The 20,629-nt window shown below is 44.8% G+C and overlaps 1 protein-coding gene across 1 annotated transcript in view; it reads left to right on the top strand.

Annotated features, from left to right (window-relative positions):
• Positions 1–20,629, top strand: part of fkbp6 (FKBP prolyl isomerase 6) — a 39,380-nt gene that overhangs the window by 11,843 nt on the left and 6,908 nt on the right. Inside the window, exons 2-5 of the mRNA XM_080211077.1 lie at positions 14,562–14,688; positions 15,615–15,732; positions 16,978–17,067; positions 19,826–20,028. Coding sequence (XP_080067203.1) covers positions 14,562–14,688; positions 15,615–15,732; positions 16,978–17,067; positions 19,826–20,028 — 538 coding nt within the window. The remainder of the gene's footprint in view (positions 1–14,561; positions 14,689–15,614; positions 15,733–16,977; positions 17,068–19,825; positions 20,029–20,629) is intronic.

Here is a 20,629-nt window from a genome sequence, read left to right as displayed (position 1 = left end):
GCTGGTACCTGAACCCACAATCCTTCGTCTACTACTCCTGACCCTGCAATGGAAAGATGTACATCCATGGCTATTAGTTTTTAAGGGGATTATACATGACTGTGATGGTTTCAACAGTTGAATAGCTTGCCTGTGTTAACACTCTAGGCTTTGTAGCAGGGGGGGGTTGCTGAATTGCTCTGAAATAGGAATGGAATCGGGTGAAACGTAATGGACTGAAACCTGAACCACGTCGAGTGACTGAGACCAAGAGGAATTGTTCACATCATTCTTCATCAATCTGCAATATACTGAAGCAAATAGTTCCAGCGCATTAACTGTGGGTAGCTTAGTGTGCACTGGAGACTGAGATCAGGAGCTGTGAAAGAGGTACTTTAAACCTCCGATCCATCATAGGAAAGCATCACTGTTCAGAAAATGATTGTGAGCTGGTCCTCCAGAGGATGAGGCAAGTTTCTGTGCTCAATTGGTAATGTCTAGCTCATTCCCTAATAACTAAATGTGAAGGATGAATTTGGGCAGAGGTAGTGAGCCTGGTGGGGTAATGGGGAGTGGAGCTGGAGAATGATGGGGTAATTGGGGACATGGCTGGAGGTGTTGGGTACTTGAGGGGTAGTCAACCTGGACGTTACCATTAACCAGAAACGGAACTGGACAAGCTGTATAAATACTGTAGTTAGAAGAGCAGATCAAAGGCTAGGAATCCTGTGGCGAGTGACTCCTCAAAGCCAGTCCACAATCTACAAAGCACAAGTCAGGAGTGTGATGGAATACTCTCTACTTGCCTGGATGGGTGCAGCTCCAACAATACTCTAGAAGCTTGATACCATCCAGGACAAAGCAGCCTACTTGATTAAGACTATCCACAAACATCCACTCCCTCCACCACTAATGAACAATGGCAGCAGTGTGTACTATCTACAAGATACATTACAGCAACTCACCAAGGGTCCTTAGGCAGCATCTTTCAAATCCACAACCACTACCATCTCAAAGGACAAGGGCAGCAGATATCAGGAACACCACCACCTGCAAGTTCCCCTCCAAGTCACTCACCTTCTACTTTGGAAATAAATTGCTGTTCCTTCATTGTCACTGGATCAAAATCCTGGAATTCCTTCCCTATTAGCACTGGGTGCACCTACACCATGTGGACTGCAGCAGTTTATGAAGAAGGTTATCACCACCCTCTGAAAGGCAATTAGGAACAGGCAATAAACACTGAACTAGACAGCAAAGCCCATAAAATGGGTTTTTAAAGATCACGAGGTGGGGTCTTTTTTTTTGAGGGGAGGGGCACCGGGGAAAAGTGTGCAAGGTTGAACAGGCATAGGGGCAGCCGGCGGGGGGAGGGAGGGTGGTGTCTCTAGAGCAGTTGCAGAGTTGATGAGGTGACAGGTTCTCTATAAACAGATTAATTATAAAATGAGTATTTAGAGATGAAACAGGTGAAGTAAATTTCAGACCTTAATGTGCAACAGGAGGTGTGATTGATTTTTAATAAGGACTGATTAAATACAAACAGCTCATTTAGGGGGATGATGGAGGCCATGCTCGTTAGCTAATGTATATAATGGAATGTGTTGTATCATTCAGCAATCATTGGATCCCACCCAATGATTTTTATCTGGGAGGGGGAAGTGAGATGTTGAGGTGAGTCTGAAAAGAGCTACAGCTACTTGCCTTGATCTAGTGCATTGTTGGTATCATAGTGACTGATGCTTGCTGACTACTCGCGCGTGTAATTTTCCTTTGAGTCAGTAGCTATGCTCAAAGCTGGTCCCTTATCATTGCTACATAGTGGGCTTGTTAGTAAAACTGAGGCTGCTGGGCAGGGGTGGAGGGGACATTTCTGCACAAACCTTGGATTGTGGTGGGATAGATTAACACTGTAGTTAATGCAGTGTCTTCAGTATTGTGTTTCTGTCTGAGTTACCTTGGATCTGGGCCTTTATAAATCAAAGCACAGATTCTGAGATGGTAGAGTAACAGGGAAACTAAGGCAGCTAAACATATTTGGTAGGGGGCTTCTAATGAGGGAGTGTCAGCCCATGAGGGGTGAATGGAAATTTGAGGTGATGGATTGAGGAAGTGGCTGAGGGCAAAATGAGTACTTTCTCAATGGGGGAGTGAGCTAGGTTATTAAAGCTGTCCCATGGAGGCCAGGGTGAAATTGGTGCTATTTCACTTGGCTCTTCTGGGCAGTTCAAGGCCTTTCCATCAGTGCCATTCTGCTGATTGGGATTTCTTTCCAGTGATTAACTCAGTGCCTGTTCAGGGAAATAGTCAACAGACACAGTGAGGTTAAATCACCTCAGTATGAGGAGTGACAGAGAAAGATTTCAGCAGAGGTATAAATCTACAAACAACATTTGCAATATAGAAAGCTCTGACTAGCTAACTTGACATGAAAGCAAAATTTGCTGCATTGTACTTGTATCATGAATGGTTTAACAAAATGGAGGCCTTTTGGTCTAAGAATGTATTTTTGTTCATGTATCTTACGTAATGTAAAATGTTTGGCTCATGTGTTCTGATTGCTGGACAGTCAGAGACTGGATGTATCCTGGAAGGTGTGTGATGGGACCCCTTGGAGTCCCAACGCACTGGCTCTGGGAAGTGGCTGAAAGGTTTGAATTTCCGACGGGAAACTCCCATTTCCCAGCACACTCAAAAAAAAACTCTAACTCTGCATTAAGAGCTGAAAACTTTTGAGTGCTACAAGGAAGCACTTCCATTTCAAGAACTCCTGGAAAAGCCAGGATTGGCCTCCTGGCCTGAAATGTGGCGCTCTGGTGTGGCAGGGAATAAGTATGAGCTAAGTACCAATCTGATGGTGAGTGCCACTCCCTGGAAGATTAGGGTCTTATTTTAATTCCTTTGATGCCTTGTCTGACAAACGTACTTTGGGTTTATCCAGGCAGGAGAATACACATGGTGACAGGAAGGGAAACACTACGTCGAGGACATGGCTGGTGTTGCAATCCCCTCGCCGTCCCGTTGTTTAACCAGATATTGAGCTGTCACAGCCATTGGAAAGATGGTGATCTCTTCAGGAGTGAGTAGAGAGAGCCAAGTAAAATATCCAATGTGCATCTGAAAGCTTTGTATCACCTGGTCTGCTGTTCAGCTGCGTCTCGTGTGTGGTGGGGGAACATACCTGAATAAACAAACCCTGGGATTAGTTGGATAGGGGCATTTTGTGTGTTTGGAGAGGTTAGTTAGATAACCCAGTATAATTCCAATTCCCTTTTCATACTTGAAGCGAGAAGTATGTGTGTGTCACGGCCCAGTGTCTAAAGCTGCATCCCACTGTATAATCATGAAAGCTTTCTGCCGTATAAAGGAGAGTCAGTGCAGCTTCTAACTCTGCTGTACTTTCCACTGCATCTCTGTTAGAAAGTGAGGGAACGTCAATCAGTTAAATAGCATTGTAGTGTCAGTCAGGATGTCAGCAAGGACTGGCACAGATGGAGATGGCCTTTAACACTCACCTCATCCCCTCAGAATACTAACTGCAGCAACTTCTCCATACACTATTCAGCATGGCAAAGTGGTGTCAGTAATAACAGCATGGAATGACCAAGAGGAGTAATGGGCACCCTTGTGTATCTGGTTTTAGTTTGGTATAACCAAGAGTGGGGGGTTGTGGCCCAGAAATTTCTTGCAACAATTGACCTGAGCTTTTTTCACACCCCCTTCATAGTTCTGTATCTCTGAAAATTATTTATCGCTGACATTAAAAATGGTATAGACATATTGGAGGATTGGGCAGACAAGTGGCAGTTGAAGTTCAGTGCCAAGACGTGTGAAGTGATTCATTTTGGCAGGAAGAATTTGGAGAGACAGTATAAACTCTCAAGGTGGTGCAGGAACCCTTTAAGTCATTGAAGATGGCAAGGCATTTTGAGAGAGAGGTTAATAAAATGTATCGCATTCTAGATTGTTAATAGGTCATTGAGTACAAAAGGTCATGTTGAACTTGTAAAAACAGTAAGAAGTCTCTCAACACCAGATTAAATCCAACAGGTTTATTTGGTAGCAAAAGCCACTAGCTTTCAGAGCGCTGCTCCTTCGTCAGATAAGTGGGAGTTCTGTTCACAAACAGGGCATATAAAGACACAAACTCAATTTGCAAAATAATGATTACCATGAAAGCCTATACAGGTAATCGAGTGTTAAAGGTACAGACAGTGTGAGTGGAGAGGGGGTTAAGCACAGGTTAAAGAGATATGTATTGTCTCCAGACAGGACAGTTAGTGAGATTTTGCAAGCCCAGTTTGTGGGAGTTACAGATAGTGTGACATGAACCCAAGGTCCTGGTTGAGGCCATCCTCGTGTGTGGAACCTGGCTATCAGTCTCTGCTCAGCGATTGTGTTGTCTTGTGTCATGAAGGCTTCCTTGGGGAATGCTTACCCGAAGATCAGAGGCCAAATGCCTCTGATTGCTGAAGTGTTCCCCAACAGCAAGAGAACACTCTTGCCTGATGATTGTCGAGCGATGTTCATTCATCCGTTGTCATAGCATCTGCATAATGCCCCCCAATGTACCATGCTTCGGGACATCCTTTCCTGCAGCATATCAGATAGACAATGTTGGCCAAGTTGCAAGTATCATGTACCTGGTGGATGGTGTTCTCGGATGAAATGGTGGCGTCCATGTCGATGATCCGGCACATCTTGCAGAGATTGCTGGGGCAGGGTTGTGTCGTGTTGTGGTCAATGTTCTCCTGAAGACTGGGTAGTTTGCTGCGGTTAATGGTCTGTTTGAGGTTGTGCGGTTGTTTGAAAGTAAGAAGTGGAGGTGTGGGATGGGTCTTGACAAGATGTTTGTCTTCATGAATGACATATTGAAGGTTCCAGAGAAGATGTCATAGCTTCTCTGCTCCAGGGAAGTACTGGATGACAAAGGGTACTCTGTCCGCCATGTCCCATGTTTGTCTTCTGAGGAGATCGGTGCGGTTTCTCACTGGCGCATCACAACTGTCAATCGATGAGTCTGTTCTTATGAGGGTGTCTGGAGGTGTCTGTTGTGATCCTCCCTCATCTGAGCAGATCCTGTGTATACGGAGGACTTGTCTGTAAAGGATGGCTTCTTTAACGTGTTTAGGGTGAAAGCACGGGATACGATGGACAGAGTACCCTTCATCTCCACATCAGAACTGCAATGGGAATAGATCGGAGTGGTTGAGATTGTTTTCCTTGGAGAAAAGAAGGCTGAGAGAATACTTTACGGAGGTATTCAAGACTCTGACGGGAATGGACAAGTAAATCATGAGAAACTGTCCCCATTCAAGGGGGCATCAAGAACTAGAGGGCACAGATTCAAAATAATTGGCAAAAGGAGTAAAAGTGAAATGAGGAAAGTTTTTTTTTTCACCCAAGGGTGGTTGGAGCCTGGAACAAACTCCGAGGGGGGTTGTGGAAGCAGGTTAGGACCAGGTAATCAAAAGGGAATTGGGTTCTATCTGAAAAGGGAGAATGTGCAGGTTATGGGAATAGGGGCAGGAGAGTGGGACTGGGGGTTGAATGTTCCTTCAGACGCCCAGTGTAGATGCGATGGGCCGAATGGCCACATCCTGCACCATAAAGATTCTGTGATTATTGAGATTTCCAATATCTGAATAGAAAAGAGCATCTCCAACTGAGAAATCAGAAGAAACAGTAAATAGGCAGGATAAGAAAGAGGTTAATGCCTCCAGGTTCTGGCCAACTTTGAATGTCTTCTTAGAGAGTTCTTCAAATGATACCTTGCCTCCAACTATTCTTCCCTTTTTCAAACAGCCATTCCCCGCATCTCCAATAAGTTTGTAACTTTAGTGTGGAAAGAATTTTGTTTTTGTCTTGCGTAGCTTGCAGCACGTTCAATTGAAGCGAGTTTGGCGGTTTGGTGACCCTAGTTCTGGAGATGAGTGCTAGGAACTTATTTGCCTATTAATGGCAGTCAGAAATCAGTGAAATGTAAACTTACTGATGACAGACTGTACAGTTGCCAGTAAATCGGGTGTGTCCATCTTGTTTTGCAGCAGATACTGGGAGACTGCTTCTAGTTGACATATTTTTAAATCCATATTCCTGTTCTGGCCCTGTTTCTCATCCAGTTTGGATCCTTTTGGAGGAGGAGGGGTTGCCAGTACAGCAGAGTGTGCCCACTGAAGGAATATTCACGGGTGATAAAGATAAGCAAAACAGTCACCAGCAGCCCGAAGTTAATTTGAGTCTGTTTATTTGGTTGTACCTTTTTAAAAGAGCTACCAGCTGCAAAGGCTCAAAGACTCTCCCCACCTCCCTCACTTGCCAGGCTAATATCACTTAATGAGGAGAACCAGTTACTGTACAATTTTGTGGTACATTTCTAAAGGAGATTGAGGTAATCACATTTTCTTGGTTGATGAGGAAGAATATCATAATCCTACAGGAAAGAAATGCTGATCCGCCTGCTCATTGTTCAGCACCAACAAATACTGCCAAGTAATATCACTTAATTAGGAGGCATTGTCAGTCTGGAAGCTTCTGTGAAAGGTTTCCAGCTAATCTCCCCGTGTGGATTGAAATGCAAATGTAGGATTTTGGAAAAGGTCATTTTTTGGAAGGATTCCCTGAGAAAGTCTTCAGTGTAGAATCCCACAATTGTCAGCTTCACGAGGAGTGATTGGCTGTGACAGATCTGATGTGGAGATGCTGGCGTTGGACTGGGGTAAACACAGTAAGAAGTGTCTCAACACCAGGTTAAAGTCCAACAGATTTATTTAGTAGCAAAATCCACCAGCTTTTGGATCGCTTGCTGCTCCTTCGTCAGGTGACTCTGCTGACAAAGGAGCAGCGCTCTGAAAAGCTTGTGGATTTTGCTACCAAATAAACCTGTTGGACTTTAACCTGGTGTTGTGAGACTTATTAATGTGAAAAATCTGAGCAGAGGTCAACTGCACATCTCTGGGGTCAGGCTAATGGAGCTCATTTAGAAATACTCTTGCCTTTATAATCTAATGATGTGGGAACAACTTAAAGCCATTAGAAGAGCTTGGCAGCAAGAACCTCCAATAGAAATGTGTGTATATATAGGACAGACGACTAGTAAAAGCAGGCTATTATTAATATTGGGTGTACACATACATGTGGCTACTGCTTATCAAGGTGAGAGATGACCTGTTACAAAGTGAAATGTTAGTCCACCACTGCCAGCCTCAGCACCAGGAGCATCTGATTTGTGTACAGCGATTAGATATAAAGCAGGAGAGTTGTAACCAGCTTAGTGACAGTCTCCCTCTTCTTGATTTCCATGCACCACCTGATAATGTATCTCCAGCTTTTGTGTAGCAGCAAGCAGGATACTTGAGATGTGGCCCCCACAATGTGCAATTTCTTCCTCAAGTTTATTTATTACTGTCAGAAATAGACTTGTGTTATCGCTGCAATGAAGTTATTGTGAAAATCTCCTAGTATATTTGGGTACACTGAGGGAAAATTTTAGCATGGCCAACATATCTAATCAGCATATCTTTCAAACTCTGGGAGGAAACCAGAGCACCTGAAGGAAACACCCACAGACAGGGAGAACATAATTCCACACACAAATAGTGACCCAAGCCAGGAATTGAACCCAGATTCTTTCCTATGTAGTTGAAAACAAGAGGATTGGTAGTCCATTCAGCCCCTGGTCTGCCTCAATTAGATCGCTGACCCATACCTCACTTCCATTGCCTGTCCATCACCCACATCCCAGATGAACTTTATCAAACAGATGTATATATCTTGACCTGGAGAACTCCGATTTTGCAGTTTAATTCCTCATTCTCTGCTGGTTTGCTCAATGGTTTGCACATATCAAGATTCTACGTAGATACAAGAAAACGGACACACTGCAAACTTGCTGGAAAATTGCAGGGAAATCTGGCACTGTGGCACACAGACAATCTGGCCTCATCTGTGATTCAGTGCCATAACTGACCATGGTACCCTTCAATTATAAACAGGAAATTGCTTGTGCTCGCAATCCATTGGCTGTCACTGGAAGGTGCATGTGGGCTCTGGGTGAGGACAGAATAAGCCCTGTTGTGAAATTCCTATTTCTATCTTCCCCCACCAACCACAGCCTCTTCTAATGCTCATCTACAATGGCGCACACAATGGCTGCAATGCCAGAGGGTGATAGCTACCTATTGTGCCAAAGACCAGGCGAACAATGGCAATTACAGTGAAGAAGACATTAACTTCTTTTGTCTGGTATTATATCTGCGTCCATATATTGATCAAATTTCTAGATGAGAATTGATCACTCCAGCAACCTCCTTAATCCGACCTATCTCTTGTGTCTCGCCTTTTGAAAACAGCCTATTAATATGTTCGGAGATGTGGGTTCGGTGACTGAGTCATTAGTGAGTGATCAATGAGACTAGCTTCTGAGCCACAAGGTCTCAGTGGATTACTGGCAAGCACTGAATGACTAAACTGTTTTGAAGCAAAACCTTCTTTGAAAAGGAATTGATTGCATTGAAAATAAATGGAACACAAAAGCCATAGCTAATGACCTTTATTCTGTTCTCTTGGGTTCTGGGGATTTTTAAATGTTTCTGAATCCCTTGCCATCTCCTGCAATGCTGTTCTGATGTTGTTTCCTGTGAGTTGTGTAAGAGCAGCCAGTTAAAAGTTCTCCTTAAATTGTTTGCTATTGACAGGGTGCCAGGAGAGAAGCCCAGATGATCTGTAATCTATGCCAACCAGTGCCTGGGTATGCCACTAGCATCACAATAGTAAAAGACAGAAACATCTGTTCAGCTCACTGAGTGCACACTGGCTTTTTCAAAGGGCAATCCACATAGTTCCATTCTTTGACTCTTGCCCATATTTTGTTTTTTCTTTGCAGTGTTTATCCAATTCCCTTATCAAAATGACCTATTGAATGTGTTCCTACAGGCCAACTGAAAAACAATTTGGACAAATTTTCACATTTTGCCATGTTGAAGAGCAGCTCTGAGCACTGGACATCACTTGGTCCGCTCCCTTCTGTTGTGCTGTCAGCAATGGCAGACTGCTCTCTTGACCTCACTGGCATCCTGCACTGTGTGAGGACATTCTTGGGCTTCCTGTCTTTCTCGAGTCCAAAGCTAAACAGCTGTCTTTCAACATCCATTGTAAACTTGGTCTGTGGAGCCACATCACCAGGCACAGAAGCATCTCTCCGATTGATTGTTGTGGGGTTTCCTCTTTTGTGGGTTCATTGCTTTGTGTATAGGACAAGCGGAAATCCTGTTTATTCAATGCCTGTTTATTCTGTAACGCAGAGAACTCTCCGTCCATTTGCTATTGCTGGTGAATGGTGCTGTATAGCTACAACCACAACACTGATTATGTACCCCTGCTCTTTGAGCTAATGGAGCAAAGGGCCACCATCATTGCTTTTGCTCTCTCCTTGCCACAGCCAGAAACACTGGAACAACTCTTAAAACTGTGATTTTCTTTTCAAAAATATCTCCTAATACTGTTTGGTCAGAATTCCCAACACTTCCTTGTTCAAAGCCAGGAGTGTAACATTGCCTGCATCTCACTGAAGGGGAAGACCTGGGCTTGTGATTTCAGGCTAGCCACATGGACTCCCACCAACTATGGCAAAGGCTGCAAATGAAAGCAGGTAAAATCGCCAGCACCAATGCACCCTCCCTGAGCTCAATGCATTCTATACCCATTTTGAGCAAGAGGTCTGTGAGAGCTTGTCCTCCACCCCAGAGGCCTCGGCCAAACCTGTATCCAAGGTCACTATTGCAGGTGTCAGAGCAGCCTTCTTGAAAGTCAACCCACTGAAAGCGACTGGCCAGGATGGGGTACCCAGGCGAGTGTTTATATCCTGTGTGGATTAGCTGACATTCGCAGACATCTACAACCTCTCTTTACGACAATCTGAGGTCTTTGTCTCCTTCAAGAAGATGACCATCATCCCAGTACCAAAGAGAAGCCAGGCAGCATGCCTTAACGACTATTGGCTGGTGGCTCTGTCGTCCATCATTATAAAGTGTTTAGAAAGGTTAGTTATAGCACAAATCAATTCCAGCCTCACAGACTGCCTGGATCAACTACAGTTTGCCTATCACTGCAACAGGTCCACAGTGGATGCCATCTCCCAGGTCCTGCACTCAATCCTGGAACATCTACATAATAAAGACATCTTTGTCAGACTCCTATTTATTGACTACAGCTCTGTCTTCAACATCATTATTCCTACAAAACTCAACTCTGTGGCTAGGGACCCAGCTCCTCCCAGCCAAACTGGGGCCCTGACTTCCTAATCCACAGACTGCAATCAGTAAGGATAGGCAACAACATTTCCACAATCATCCTCAACACTGGTGCCCCACAAGGCTGTGTTCTCAGCCCCCTTACTATACTCCCTTGTACATACATAACTGTGCAGCCAAATTACACTCCAATCAAACTTACAAGTTTGCTGATGACACCACTGTAGTGGATCAGATCTCTCTCAATGCCAAGACAGAATACAGGAAAGGATAGAGAATCTGGTGAACTGGTATGATGACAATTTCTCCCTCAATGTCAACAAAATGAAGAAGATAGTCATTGATTTCAGGAAGTGTCGTGGAGGGCATGTCCCTTTCTACATCAGTGGGGACAAAGTATAAATGGTTGAGAGCTTCAAGTTTGTAGGTGTCCAGATGACCAACCTGTCCTGATTTTCATGCCATTGTGAAATCCCACCAATGTGTCTACTTTCTCAAGAGGTTAAGGAAATTTGACATGTCTGTTATGCCTCTAACTTTTACAGATGCCCCATAGAAAGCATTCTTTCTGGTTGTATCAAAGTTTTATTTTAGTCACAAGTAGGCTTACATTAACACTGCAATGAAATTACTGTGAAAATCCCCTAGTTGCCACCTCTGAGGTAACTGAGGGAGAATTTAGCATGGCTAATGCACCTAACCAGCACGTCTTTCAGACTGGAAGGAAACCAAAGCACCTGGAGGAAACCCACACAGACATGGGTAGAACATGCAAACGCCACACAGACAATGACCTAAGCCAGGAATCAAACCTGGGTCCCTGGTGCTATGAGGCAGCAGTGCTAACCACTGCCACAATGCTGCCCCAACAGCTTAGTATGGCTCCTGCTCTGTCCAAGACTGCAAAAAATCTACAAAAGGTTGTGAACAAAGCCCAGTCCATTGACATTGTCTATACTTCCCACTGCCTAGGAAAAGCAGCCAGCATAATTAAGGACCCCACACATCCTGGGCATACACTAAGGAAATTTGTACTCAATATGTAAGCATGTTAGTACTTAGAGAATTTGTACTGAACAATTGTACCTAAACTGGGTATGAAATATGGAATCACGGATGGTATTAGAGTGTCTTCCTTGAAGTAGAATTAGGATGGGTAAGTAGAATTGGGATGGGTAATCAATTATAGCTGATTTGTAACCTAATATAATCAAGTGTAGCAAATGTGATCAGAGCAGGAGACCCAGAGAAGTAGTATAGCAGTTACTTATTAGCAAATGCAAACAGCAGTCACTTGGGGAGACAATGGGTACTATACAGCTGTCCAGCTTAATATATGATCGTAACAAGCAAGAAAGAATAAAGTGAGCATGTTTTTCTTCACATTCGGCCTAAGTCAGCTAAACCACTATTGTTGTACAAGCAGAGTCGTAAAGATAAGGGCAAAGGATGTAACTACCATGGTTTCGAGAGGAAAAGAGACGTAACAATGGGTGACCAATCTCAAGCAAGGTAAATAAGGGGTCAGTACAGAAACAATGGTGGCTAAACGAGGTCGCATTGTAAAGACAAGATAAGAATCTTGAGATATGGAGCTGAAATGTGCATAAAAAGACTGTAAGCCGAGGGCTCTGTGGAGTGTTCCGGACCTCCCGGCTTTATTCTCTTGTACTGGAAAATAAAGTCTACTGCTTGGAGGATTACAACTCAGACTCTGTTTCAATCGGGTTAAATAAGTTGTCGTCTTGGGGAACCACGACAACACTCTCTTCCACCACCTTTCGTCAGAAAAAAATACAAAAGTCTGAGGACACGTACAACCCACTCAAGGACAGCTCCTTCCCAGCTGCCATTAGCCTTTTGAATGGACCTACCTTGCATTAAGTTGATCTTTCTCTACACCCTAGATATGACTGTAACAGTACATTCTGCATGCTATCCTTTTCTTCTGTGTACAGTATGCTTTGCCTGTATAACACGCAAGAAACAATAGATTTCATTGTACACTAATACTTGACAAAATAAATCCTCTCTTGGTAGCCTCACAGTCTGCCACCCTAAGGCAGTGCAGTGCCTACCACATTGGAACCCTTTCACATCGTTATGGTTGCTGGGAAGTTCTGTCTCCACGTATCTCTTTAATTGGACAGAGAGAGTAGGAAAGGAGAAAGCACAGAGTTACAGCCAGCCAGTGTCCCACACTATGGCGGTACAGAAGTACACTAGCAATAGGACTTCAAGGTTGTATTATAGAACTCTGGTGAGACAGAGAATTTAGTGCAGCAAATGAGACTGCCCAGTAGAAACAGATTGTGTTCAAGAAACAAGTTGTAAATGTAATGATTGTTATCTCCTGGGACAAACTGAAGTCATCTCTTAAAAGCTGGCTGTACCCCCGTGGGAACAATTTTGGCCAACCACCTCTCATATTCATTTACTTTTCAATGAAAGTTTAATGCAGAAAAAGCAGTAAGAGGAAGAGCTCACATCCCAGTGTCATTACCTGACAGGTCAGCAAGTGCTTTGTAATTTAGCTTTTCAATGTAGATTACTGCTACACAAATGCCCTAAAGTGAGACATTAAAAGGTTGCTTTCAGTTAGAAACTAAGCTTCAGTAATGCAGGAACCAATCTCCACAGACTCTAGGCCAGATTAGATTGTGATATTAAAATACGTTTACATGCAAAGTAGTACCATCTACACCATCTTACACACGTATATACTGGAACAAGACCCAGACTTGGATAGATAAATGGAAAGCAATTGCAGACAAATTACATCCAGGATTAAGAGAAGGGATAATAATATAATGTCAGGCTTTGATGTACTGCTTTTGTTATTAGAGGTGGGAATTTGAATTCAGGAGGATATAGTTTGGTTTGACCATGTTATGTACATTAGTTTCCCAAATTCAGGGAGGGTTTTTATGATTTTTGTACCTTAGATATTCCCCGTAATGAAATACTTCAAGTTAATGGGTCAAGCTGGCTGTTTTAAGGAATGTTTGCTAGTTGCTGCCAGCATATACCTGAGCTGCAGACCACAGCAAGGGGAACCAAATGCTCCACTATCATTTTATTATTAGCTTGGTGTCAAATATTAATGAAATTCCTAGACTACACTGCCACTAGCATTTTTGATTGTGAAATGGGTATATCTTTCTGAGAAATAATTGTAAAAGCACAAATGGGTTAAATTAGAGATTTTCCAGGCAGAGTGTTCAAAGATGTATTGGATCATTTGGGTCAAGAAGGAAGAGTAGGACCTGTCGGCGCACTGCTCCCAGTTTAACTAGATGGAATCTTGAGGTGATCTGATTGAAGTTTTCACGATTTAAGTGAATCACCACAGATCATAGAATCTTGGCAGGGCAGAAGAGGCATTGAGTATGCATCAACTCTCGAACAGAGTATCTTACCCATGCCCTCTCCCTCCACCCTATCCCTGTGACTCCACACATTTACTATGGCTAATTCATCTAACCGACACATCTTGGAACACAGGGTCAATTTAGTATAGCAAATCCACATAGGATGGCACAGTGGTTAGCATTGTTGCCTCCAAAGATGTGCAGGTTAGGTGGATTGGCCATTCTAAATTGCCCCCTAGTGTCAGGGGGACTAGCTAGGGTGAATACATGGGGGTTATGTCCTAGGTGGGATTATGGTCAGTGCAGACTCGATGGGCTGAATGGCCCCTTCTGCACTGTAGGATTTTAAGATTCCTATCCTTGGGACTGTGGAAGGAAACCGGAGCACCCAGAGGCCTGGGGAGAATGTACAGACTCTGCACAGACAGTAACCCAGGTCTCTGGCACTGCTGACCACTGTGCCACCCTGCTGCTCATATTTGATTCTGTTCAGTGCAGTAAGGGTTTGGCTATCAAAATGCACATCAGAACTTAAGAAATAGAATCAAATGAAACCCAGAAGACAACAGTTACAAAATGAGTTACTGGTAAGACCACACCGCTTCCATGGGCTCGAGGTAATTGGATATGTTGGCGGGAGAAGGGATTGATGGATGGTGGTAATGAGGGCTGTGGGTAGCAGTGATCTATGAATTCTAGGCAGGCTTGTTGAACTTGAAGACCAGTTTCTGTTTATCAAAATTCTCGTGCTTTGTTGAGAGTGAATAATCAATGTCCAAGGACTCAGAGCGCGGAAACTTGCCTCTGATCCATTATTCACAGTCCTGAGTCGAGCCATACTCCAGGAATATCCCCTTCCTGCCGTCCCATGGGCCTGGAATGAAGCGTGAAGGCAAAGTAGGTGAATTCATACCTAACAAAATACCATTAATGTTCAAATTCTGGACCATTTATCCTCCAGACTCTCGTCCACTGAAAGCTCCATACCAAGTGTCCAGACCCTATCCATTTCAGACTTACAGCTAGAGATTGACGTTCGCTGCTCCGTCCGAGGTCTCAGAATGAATGGGCTGTCCGAACACCAGCTGGTAACTTGTATTCACTTTGATCCTTTTTATTGTTTCAAGAGATCAGGCTAGCCCATTGGCATGTGTGAATCCAGCTGACTAGAGTTCTGTAGAGTCAGCGGTATAACTTGGGTCTGCCACTACTGCCTTGTTGTGACCTTTACCCAGTGTTGAGAAGCTTCCTACGTCCTGCTGTCCTCCAGATGCAGCTTGAAATGGTCACTATTGCTGCTTTGTGCAGGGTTTTGAGGGTTTGCTGTTGGTAAGTGCAGCACATAGTGTGGTGCTGGACCATTCCTAGTCCCTCTGGGGCTGGCTTCAGTGCCACGGGGCAAAAGGAGGAAAGAATTGGTATTGGCTCCTGATCCTGGAGCATCCAGTGACCCCACCCCCATTAAATAGTTGTACGTGGTCCACAATGGTTACCACCGCTGCCCCTCAGTGCCAGGGACCCAGGTTCAATTCTGGCCTCGGGTCACTGCCTGTGTAGAGTTTGCACTTTCACCCTGTGTGGGTTTCCTCTGGGTGTTCCGGTTTCTGTCCAAAGATGTGTAAATTAGGTGGATTGGCCATGCTAGATTGACCCTAGTGTCAGGGAATTAGCTGGGTAAATGTGTAGGGTTGTGATCGGTGCAGACTCGATCGGCCGAATGGCCTCCTACACTGTAGGGATTCTATGATATTGAGTGCGTATCACTTGACTGAACAAGTGGCCTATAATACCTCCATGCCTATACAGTTGAGAAATGTTTGTGTGGGGAAATATGACCACTCTGGTAACATGCATGGGATAGCCAGTTTGGCAGTGTGATTACGCACTTTTTTTAAAGAGATGGCAGATTACAATAAGGGGTGTTTTCTCTTCCGTTTTGGGAATGCTAAGTGAGTCCGACCGTGAATATTGGATGTATGTGGCACTTTTAAATGACAATGTCTTTTGTTTTCAGAGTCCTTTTGAGTGCATGGCACAGAGAATGCAAGATATGACCGGTGATGGGGGTGTGCTGAAGGAGATCCTTCGGCCTGGGTCAGGCAGTTTAATCCCAGCCACCGCCTCGGTTTCGGGTATGACCAAACACAGACGTGTTAAACGGTTACGCAGTGCTGCCGGTCAGCGTGTGGCGAGTTTCCACGTGGAAACCTTGGCAGAGCCTGAAACGCTTAAGCCTCTTAACCCATCCCATTAGTGAATTCCTGATTTCAGTCTCCAATTCCCAGAGGGGACACTGAGGCCAGTTAGTCCGGGGGAGTTGGAGGCCTGGATTACTTGCACAGAGCCAGCTGGTCTCAGTGATAAGAAATGATATTATATGAGGGTCCACCAACCCAGGACAGAGATGCCGAGAATGGGATTGATTGTCAACTACAACCTTGATGGTTAAGCCGTTCCCTCACTACAAAGATCTCCTGTTCCTTTCACACTGTTATCCCTCCCTGGTTATTGTCCATGTGTGAGTTTGAGGCCTGTAATGTGTGAATTTATAATGGAAATTAGGGGTGGGAGGATTCTTCCCGTGTGTGTGTGTGTGTGTGTGTGTGTGTGTGTGTGTGTGTGTGGGTGGCTCTCCCGCCTCTGTCACACCCACGTATTCCTCAGTTTGAAACATAACTGAGTAGTACGGGCTGGCCGGGGCATTGGCTTTCTCCAAAAGGATGAGATCTTCAAATTCCTGTTGCCCCGTCGCACTGGTCCAGACATCAACGGAACTGTTAACATCTCCCTCCTGTACAAAGACAGAAATGGTAGAATCCTGTGGGAGTTTGTTGGATACTCAGATTTGTAGCTCAGGGCCAGCTAGATGGGCCAAACAGCCTTTGTGAAGCAGTGTTGTCAGGTCAGCCTAAGTGAGTGCAGCACCTGGCCTGCAGTTTTGGAGGGGCAGTAACTAAACTTCAGGTGGATTTCCGAAGGCACGTGAAAGTGCAAGGGTTCAGTTCACCGTCAGTCAGGCACCCTCTTTGTTTGTAATGAGAATAGGCCTGCCACAATTGCTGAGTATTTTCAGATTTGCATTATCAATGTTGCTTTATTCTTCCATCTGTCTTTTATATTTGTTCAGTTGGTGAAAGCAGTGAGTCTGCCTTCCTGCTGAGTGCTGTACTATACAATCCCTCCAGTCTCTGTCGTTACTCTGTTAGCCTCTGGGCTAAGGGGAGAAACACTGTGTAATGTACAATCTCAATCAGAGGAGGGAGAGCAGGGTTTCGTTGTGATGGCCTCTGACGTTTGACATGTGACGGAACCTTTGAATCTGCTGAGGTTGAAGTCTGATGTGTACTGAGCTTTGTTCTTATGTCCCTTCCTTGCAGTTCATTACAGTGCCTACAGTGAATATACAGACAAACCCTTTGACTCCAACGTGCAGAGGGGAGTGCCAAGGCTCATGAAACTGGGTCGAGGTGAGCATGGACAGCTCTGGCTGCTGTGTGACAAGTTGCCTGAGGAGGTTTTGATATCTCTGTACCTCGCCCTCTTGTAATTCTCAGTGGGAGAAAGCCCAGTCTTCTGTTGTTATCATAGCCATGATGTGGAGATGCTGGCATTGGACTGGGGCAAACACAGTAAGAAGTCTCTCAATACCAGGGTAAAGTCCAACAATTTATTTGATAGCATAAGCCATAAGATTTCGGAGCGCTGTCCCTTCATCTTGCCTGATGAAGGAGCAGCGCTCTGAAAGCTAGTGGTAGGATCTGTTCCAATCCTTGCCAGAATACCGCCTTGGTTAGGTGTACAATCTCACTACCCCTCCATGTTTAATCCCCATTTGAGTTGATTTATTATTGTCACCTGCATTAGTTTACAGTGAAAATTATTGTTTCTTGCACACTATTCAGACAAAGTATGCCATTCAGAGGAAAAGTCAGAGTTTATTTATTAATCACAAATAGGCTTACATCAATGCTGCAATGAAGTTAGTGAAAATCTCCCAGTCTCCACACTCCAGTGCCTGTTCGGGTGGCCAGTGCACCTAATTAGCACGGACTGTGGGAGGAAACTAAAGGAAGTGAGAGGGGAAACATAGGAGCTTTAGGAAAGAGCCTTCCTAAAACTGGAAGATTATAGAATCCCCTACAGTACAGGAGGTGGCCATTCGGCCCATTGAGTCTGTACCGACCACAATCCCACCCAGGCCCTCTTCCTGTAACTCCGCACATTTACCCTGCTTTTTCCCTGAATTAGGGTCCATTTAGTGTGGCCAATCAACCTAACCCACAAATCTTTCAGACTGTGGGAGGAAACTGGAGCACCCGTGAGAAACCCACGTAGACGCGGGCCCAAGGCTGGAATTGAACCCGGGTCCCTGACGCTGAGAGGCAGCAATGCTAACCACAGTGCCACGCTAATGCTGAGCTATATGGATTAATGAAGCTATGACCCCTCAGTCCTCATACCTGCTGTGCCTGGGAGTTGACCATCACTCTAGGGAATCACAACTGGAGTTGGTGAGTGACACGAGCTGTTGGAATATTCCTGTAAGTGAAGGGTGAGTGGTTTATCCTGCTGAGGATTATAACCTTGGGTGAAATGAGTGACAACGGTTTAAAAATGTCAAGGGGCTGCCCACCTAACCTTGCCTGACAACGATTGGAGTGATTTGTGTCTCGATAGGATAAACCCTGCAAGTGTTTGAGTCAAACCGAGGGAACAGTTCCAGGAACTGTCGTCAGTACGGTGAGATTTCAGGATGATCCCACGTGCTCTTGGCAAACACTGGCCGGACTCTGTTCCACAGAATTCTAAGCAAAATCATTTGCAAGTCTCTCACTCTCCGCTGAATAGAGAAGACTAAGTGGCAGAGTGTAATGTGTCACTGTGAGAATGGCTGTTCCGAACTCGGACTCTGTCTCTCTGCTAGCTGAAGAATTGAATTTCTTTTTGCACTGACCACGTCCCAACTCCCTCACAAAATGGCCATACCAGCCATCCTGTGGAAATTGCTTGCACTGATGAGCTGGGCTTTTACACCATTTTCACACTGATCACTCTTGCCAGAGCACAGTGCACCATTGCCATCTAGAGGCTGCATTGGAGCATTTCAGCTCCTGATGGGAGTTTGTCCATTCGCGCACAGAACTCTCGCTGCTGTCAGCAGCAAGTGTTTGTGTACCTGACATTTCCTTTGTGTTAGGGTCGGGCGTAGGAGATGACTGGGTTGAGGAGGCTAGCCAGGTTATCCAGACCATAATGATCCTGCGGAAATGAAAGAGAATTTCTTTATCCTGATCAGTGGTGGCCCAGAGTGGTGAGGTGAGACTGTCCAGTATCAGACATTGTGTGAAATGTAATCTCTCCAATTTAGCAGCAAATTGGCAGCTGTCAGGGAGATTTCACACTGATGTACCTTACCAGGTGGGACTGTATGTATTGAGGCAACTTTACTGCATACTGTATCTGTGCTGTACCTACCTGGGCAGTTTCCAATAGTGCTCTATAAACTCTCTGAATTGGGAGCATTTGATTTTTTTTGCACCTAGTCATAGATGCCTACAGCACAGAAAAAGGCCCATTGCATCTGCGCTGCTCAAAAACAAACCACCAACTATTCTAATCCCACTTGACCCATAGCCTTGTGTATGCCTTGGCGTTGCAAGTTCAGATCTAAATGCCTCTTGGATATCATGAGGGCCTCTGTCTCTGCCACCCTATCAGGCAGTGAGTTCCAAAGTCGCACCACCCTCTGGGTGAACAAGCTTTTCCTCGCATGCCCTCCAACCTTCCTGCCTGAACAGGACAGTGTTCTGTTTGCCATCAATGATAACCCTCAGCTCAGTGGGAAAAGGGCTCTTTCAGGCAGGGGCAGGGTTGTCTGGAGCTTCTGCCACATTTTGATGGCCGCCTTGTTTGACGGTTGTCATGGTGACAGATTAGCAGTATAGTGTCTGATGCTAGGTTGGAAAGGTGATGTGTTAGTGGGGACTGGGCTGAGAGCCAGTTGTAAGCACTGTTTTCAGAGGGGGTGAAGAAGTGGGTGAATGGTGCAGGGAAAGGTACAATCCAGAGGAGGTCCAAATGGACCCAGTCTCCAGGCAACAATGGGTGATCCCACTTGTCTGGAGAAAATAGCACAATAGTGAAAATGTCTTGTAGTTCATCTTCTGCACCCAACCTCTTACTGAAAGGTGTACTGCCAAGTCCTGGGGCCTTGCTGTCTTTCAGATATCACGCTGCTCGGTATGGAACTGGCGATACTGACAATGAGGAAGGGAGAGTTCTCTCGATTTCTCTTCAAGCCGCTGTACGCTTACGGAGCGATGGGTTGTCCCCCGCGGATCCCAGAGAACGCTACCGTCATGTTTGAATTGGAGATCCTGCATTTTCTGGACACACTGGAGTCTGATGAATACTTTGCACTGTCACAGGTAGGTGCAGGAATGGTACAGCATCCATTTTACTGTCAGCATTTGGCTATTGGCTCAGGGGTGTCTGGACTGTAAGTGGGGCCAGGAATTGGTAAGCTGGCCTGTGAAGTCCAACCCAATCTGAACCTGCGTTTCCAGTCCAGTGGTTTATTCCATTTAAATTTCCTGGCTACAATCTCTCTACAATATGAAAACAGCTTGTTTTGTTTTGAATAATCTCATTGTATTCCTGACCTTGGGTGGTAGATAATTCCATGAACCCTTTTGAATTTGCTGTTCCCTGACATTTGTTCCTGACATCCAAGCATCATAGAACTTCACAGTATGGCTAAAGGCCATTCAGCCCATTAAACTGCACCAACTTCTAAAGGATCTGTGAACTCACTGCCTTTCTCCCATCCCTTTTTTTAGTTTATCATCACTTCCTAGACTTGACAGAATATTCTGGGTTGAAATATAAATTTTGATTTGCCTCACCTGTATAGATGTAATACTTTGTACCTGTGAGATTTCATTGTGAACAATACCTCTGTAGTGTTCAAACCTCTCTCCACTTTCTGAGCTCACTTTACCCATGAAATCAATCTTGTTCCTCTGGAGC

The sequence above is a fragment of the Carcharhinus amblyrhynchos genome, chromosome 23 (assembly GCF_965287045.1).
Source record: "Carcharhinus amblyrhynchos chromosome 23, sCarAmb.v2.hapA, whole genome shotgun sequence".
In the NCBI taxonomy this organism is placed as follows: Eukaryota; Metazoa; Chordata; class Chondrichthyes; order Carcharhiniformes; family Carcharhinidae; genus Carcharhinus; species Carcharhinus amblyrhynchos.
Note: the sequence above shows the minus strand (reverse complement) of the source record. Positions and strands in the feature narration are given on the sequence as shown.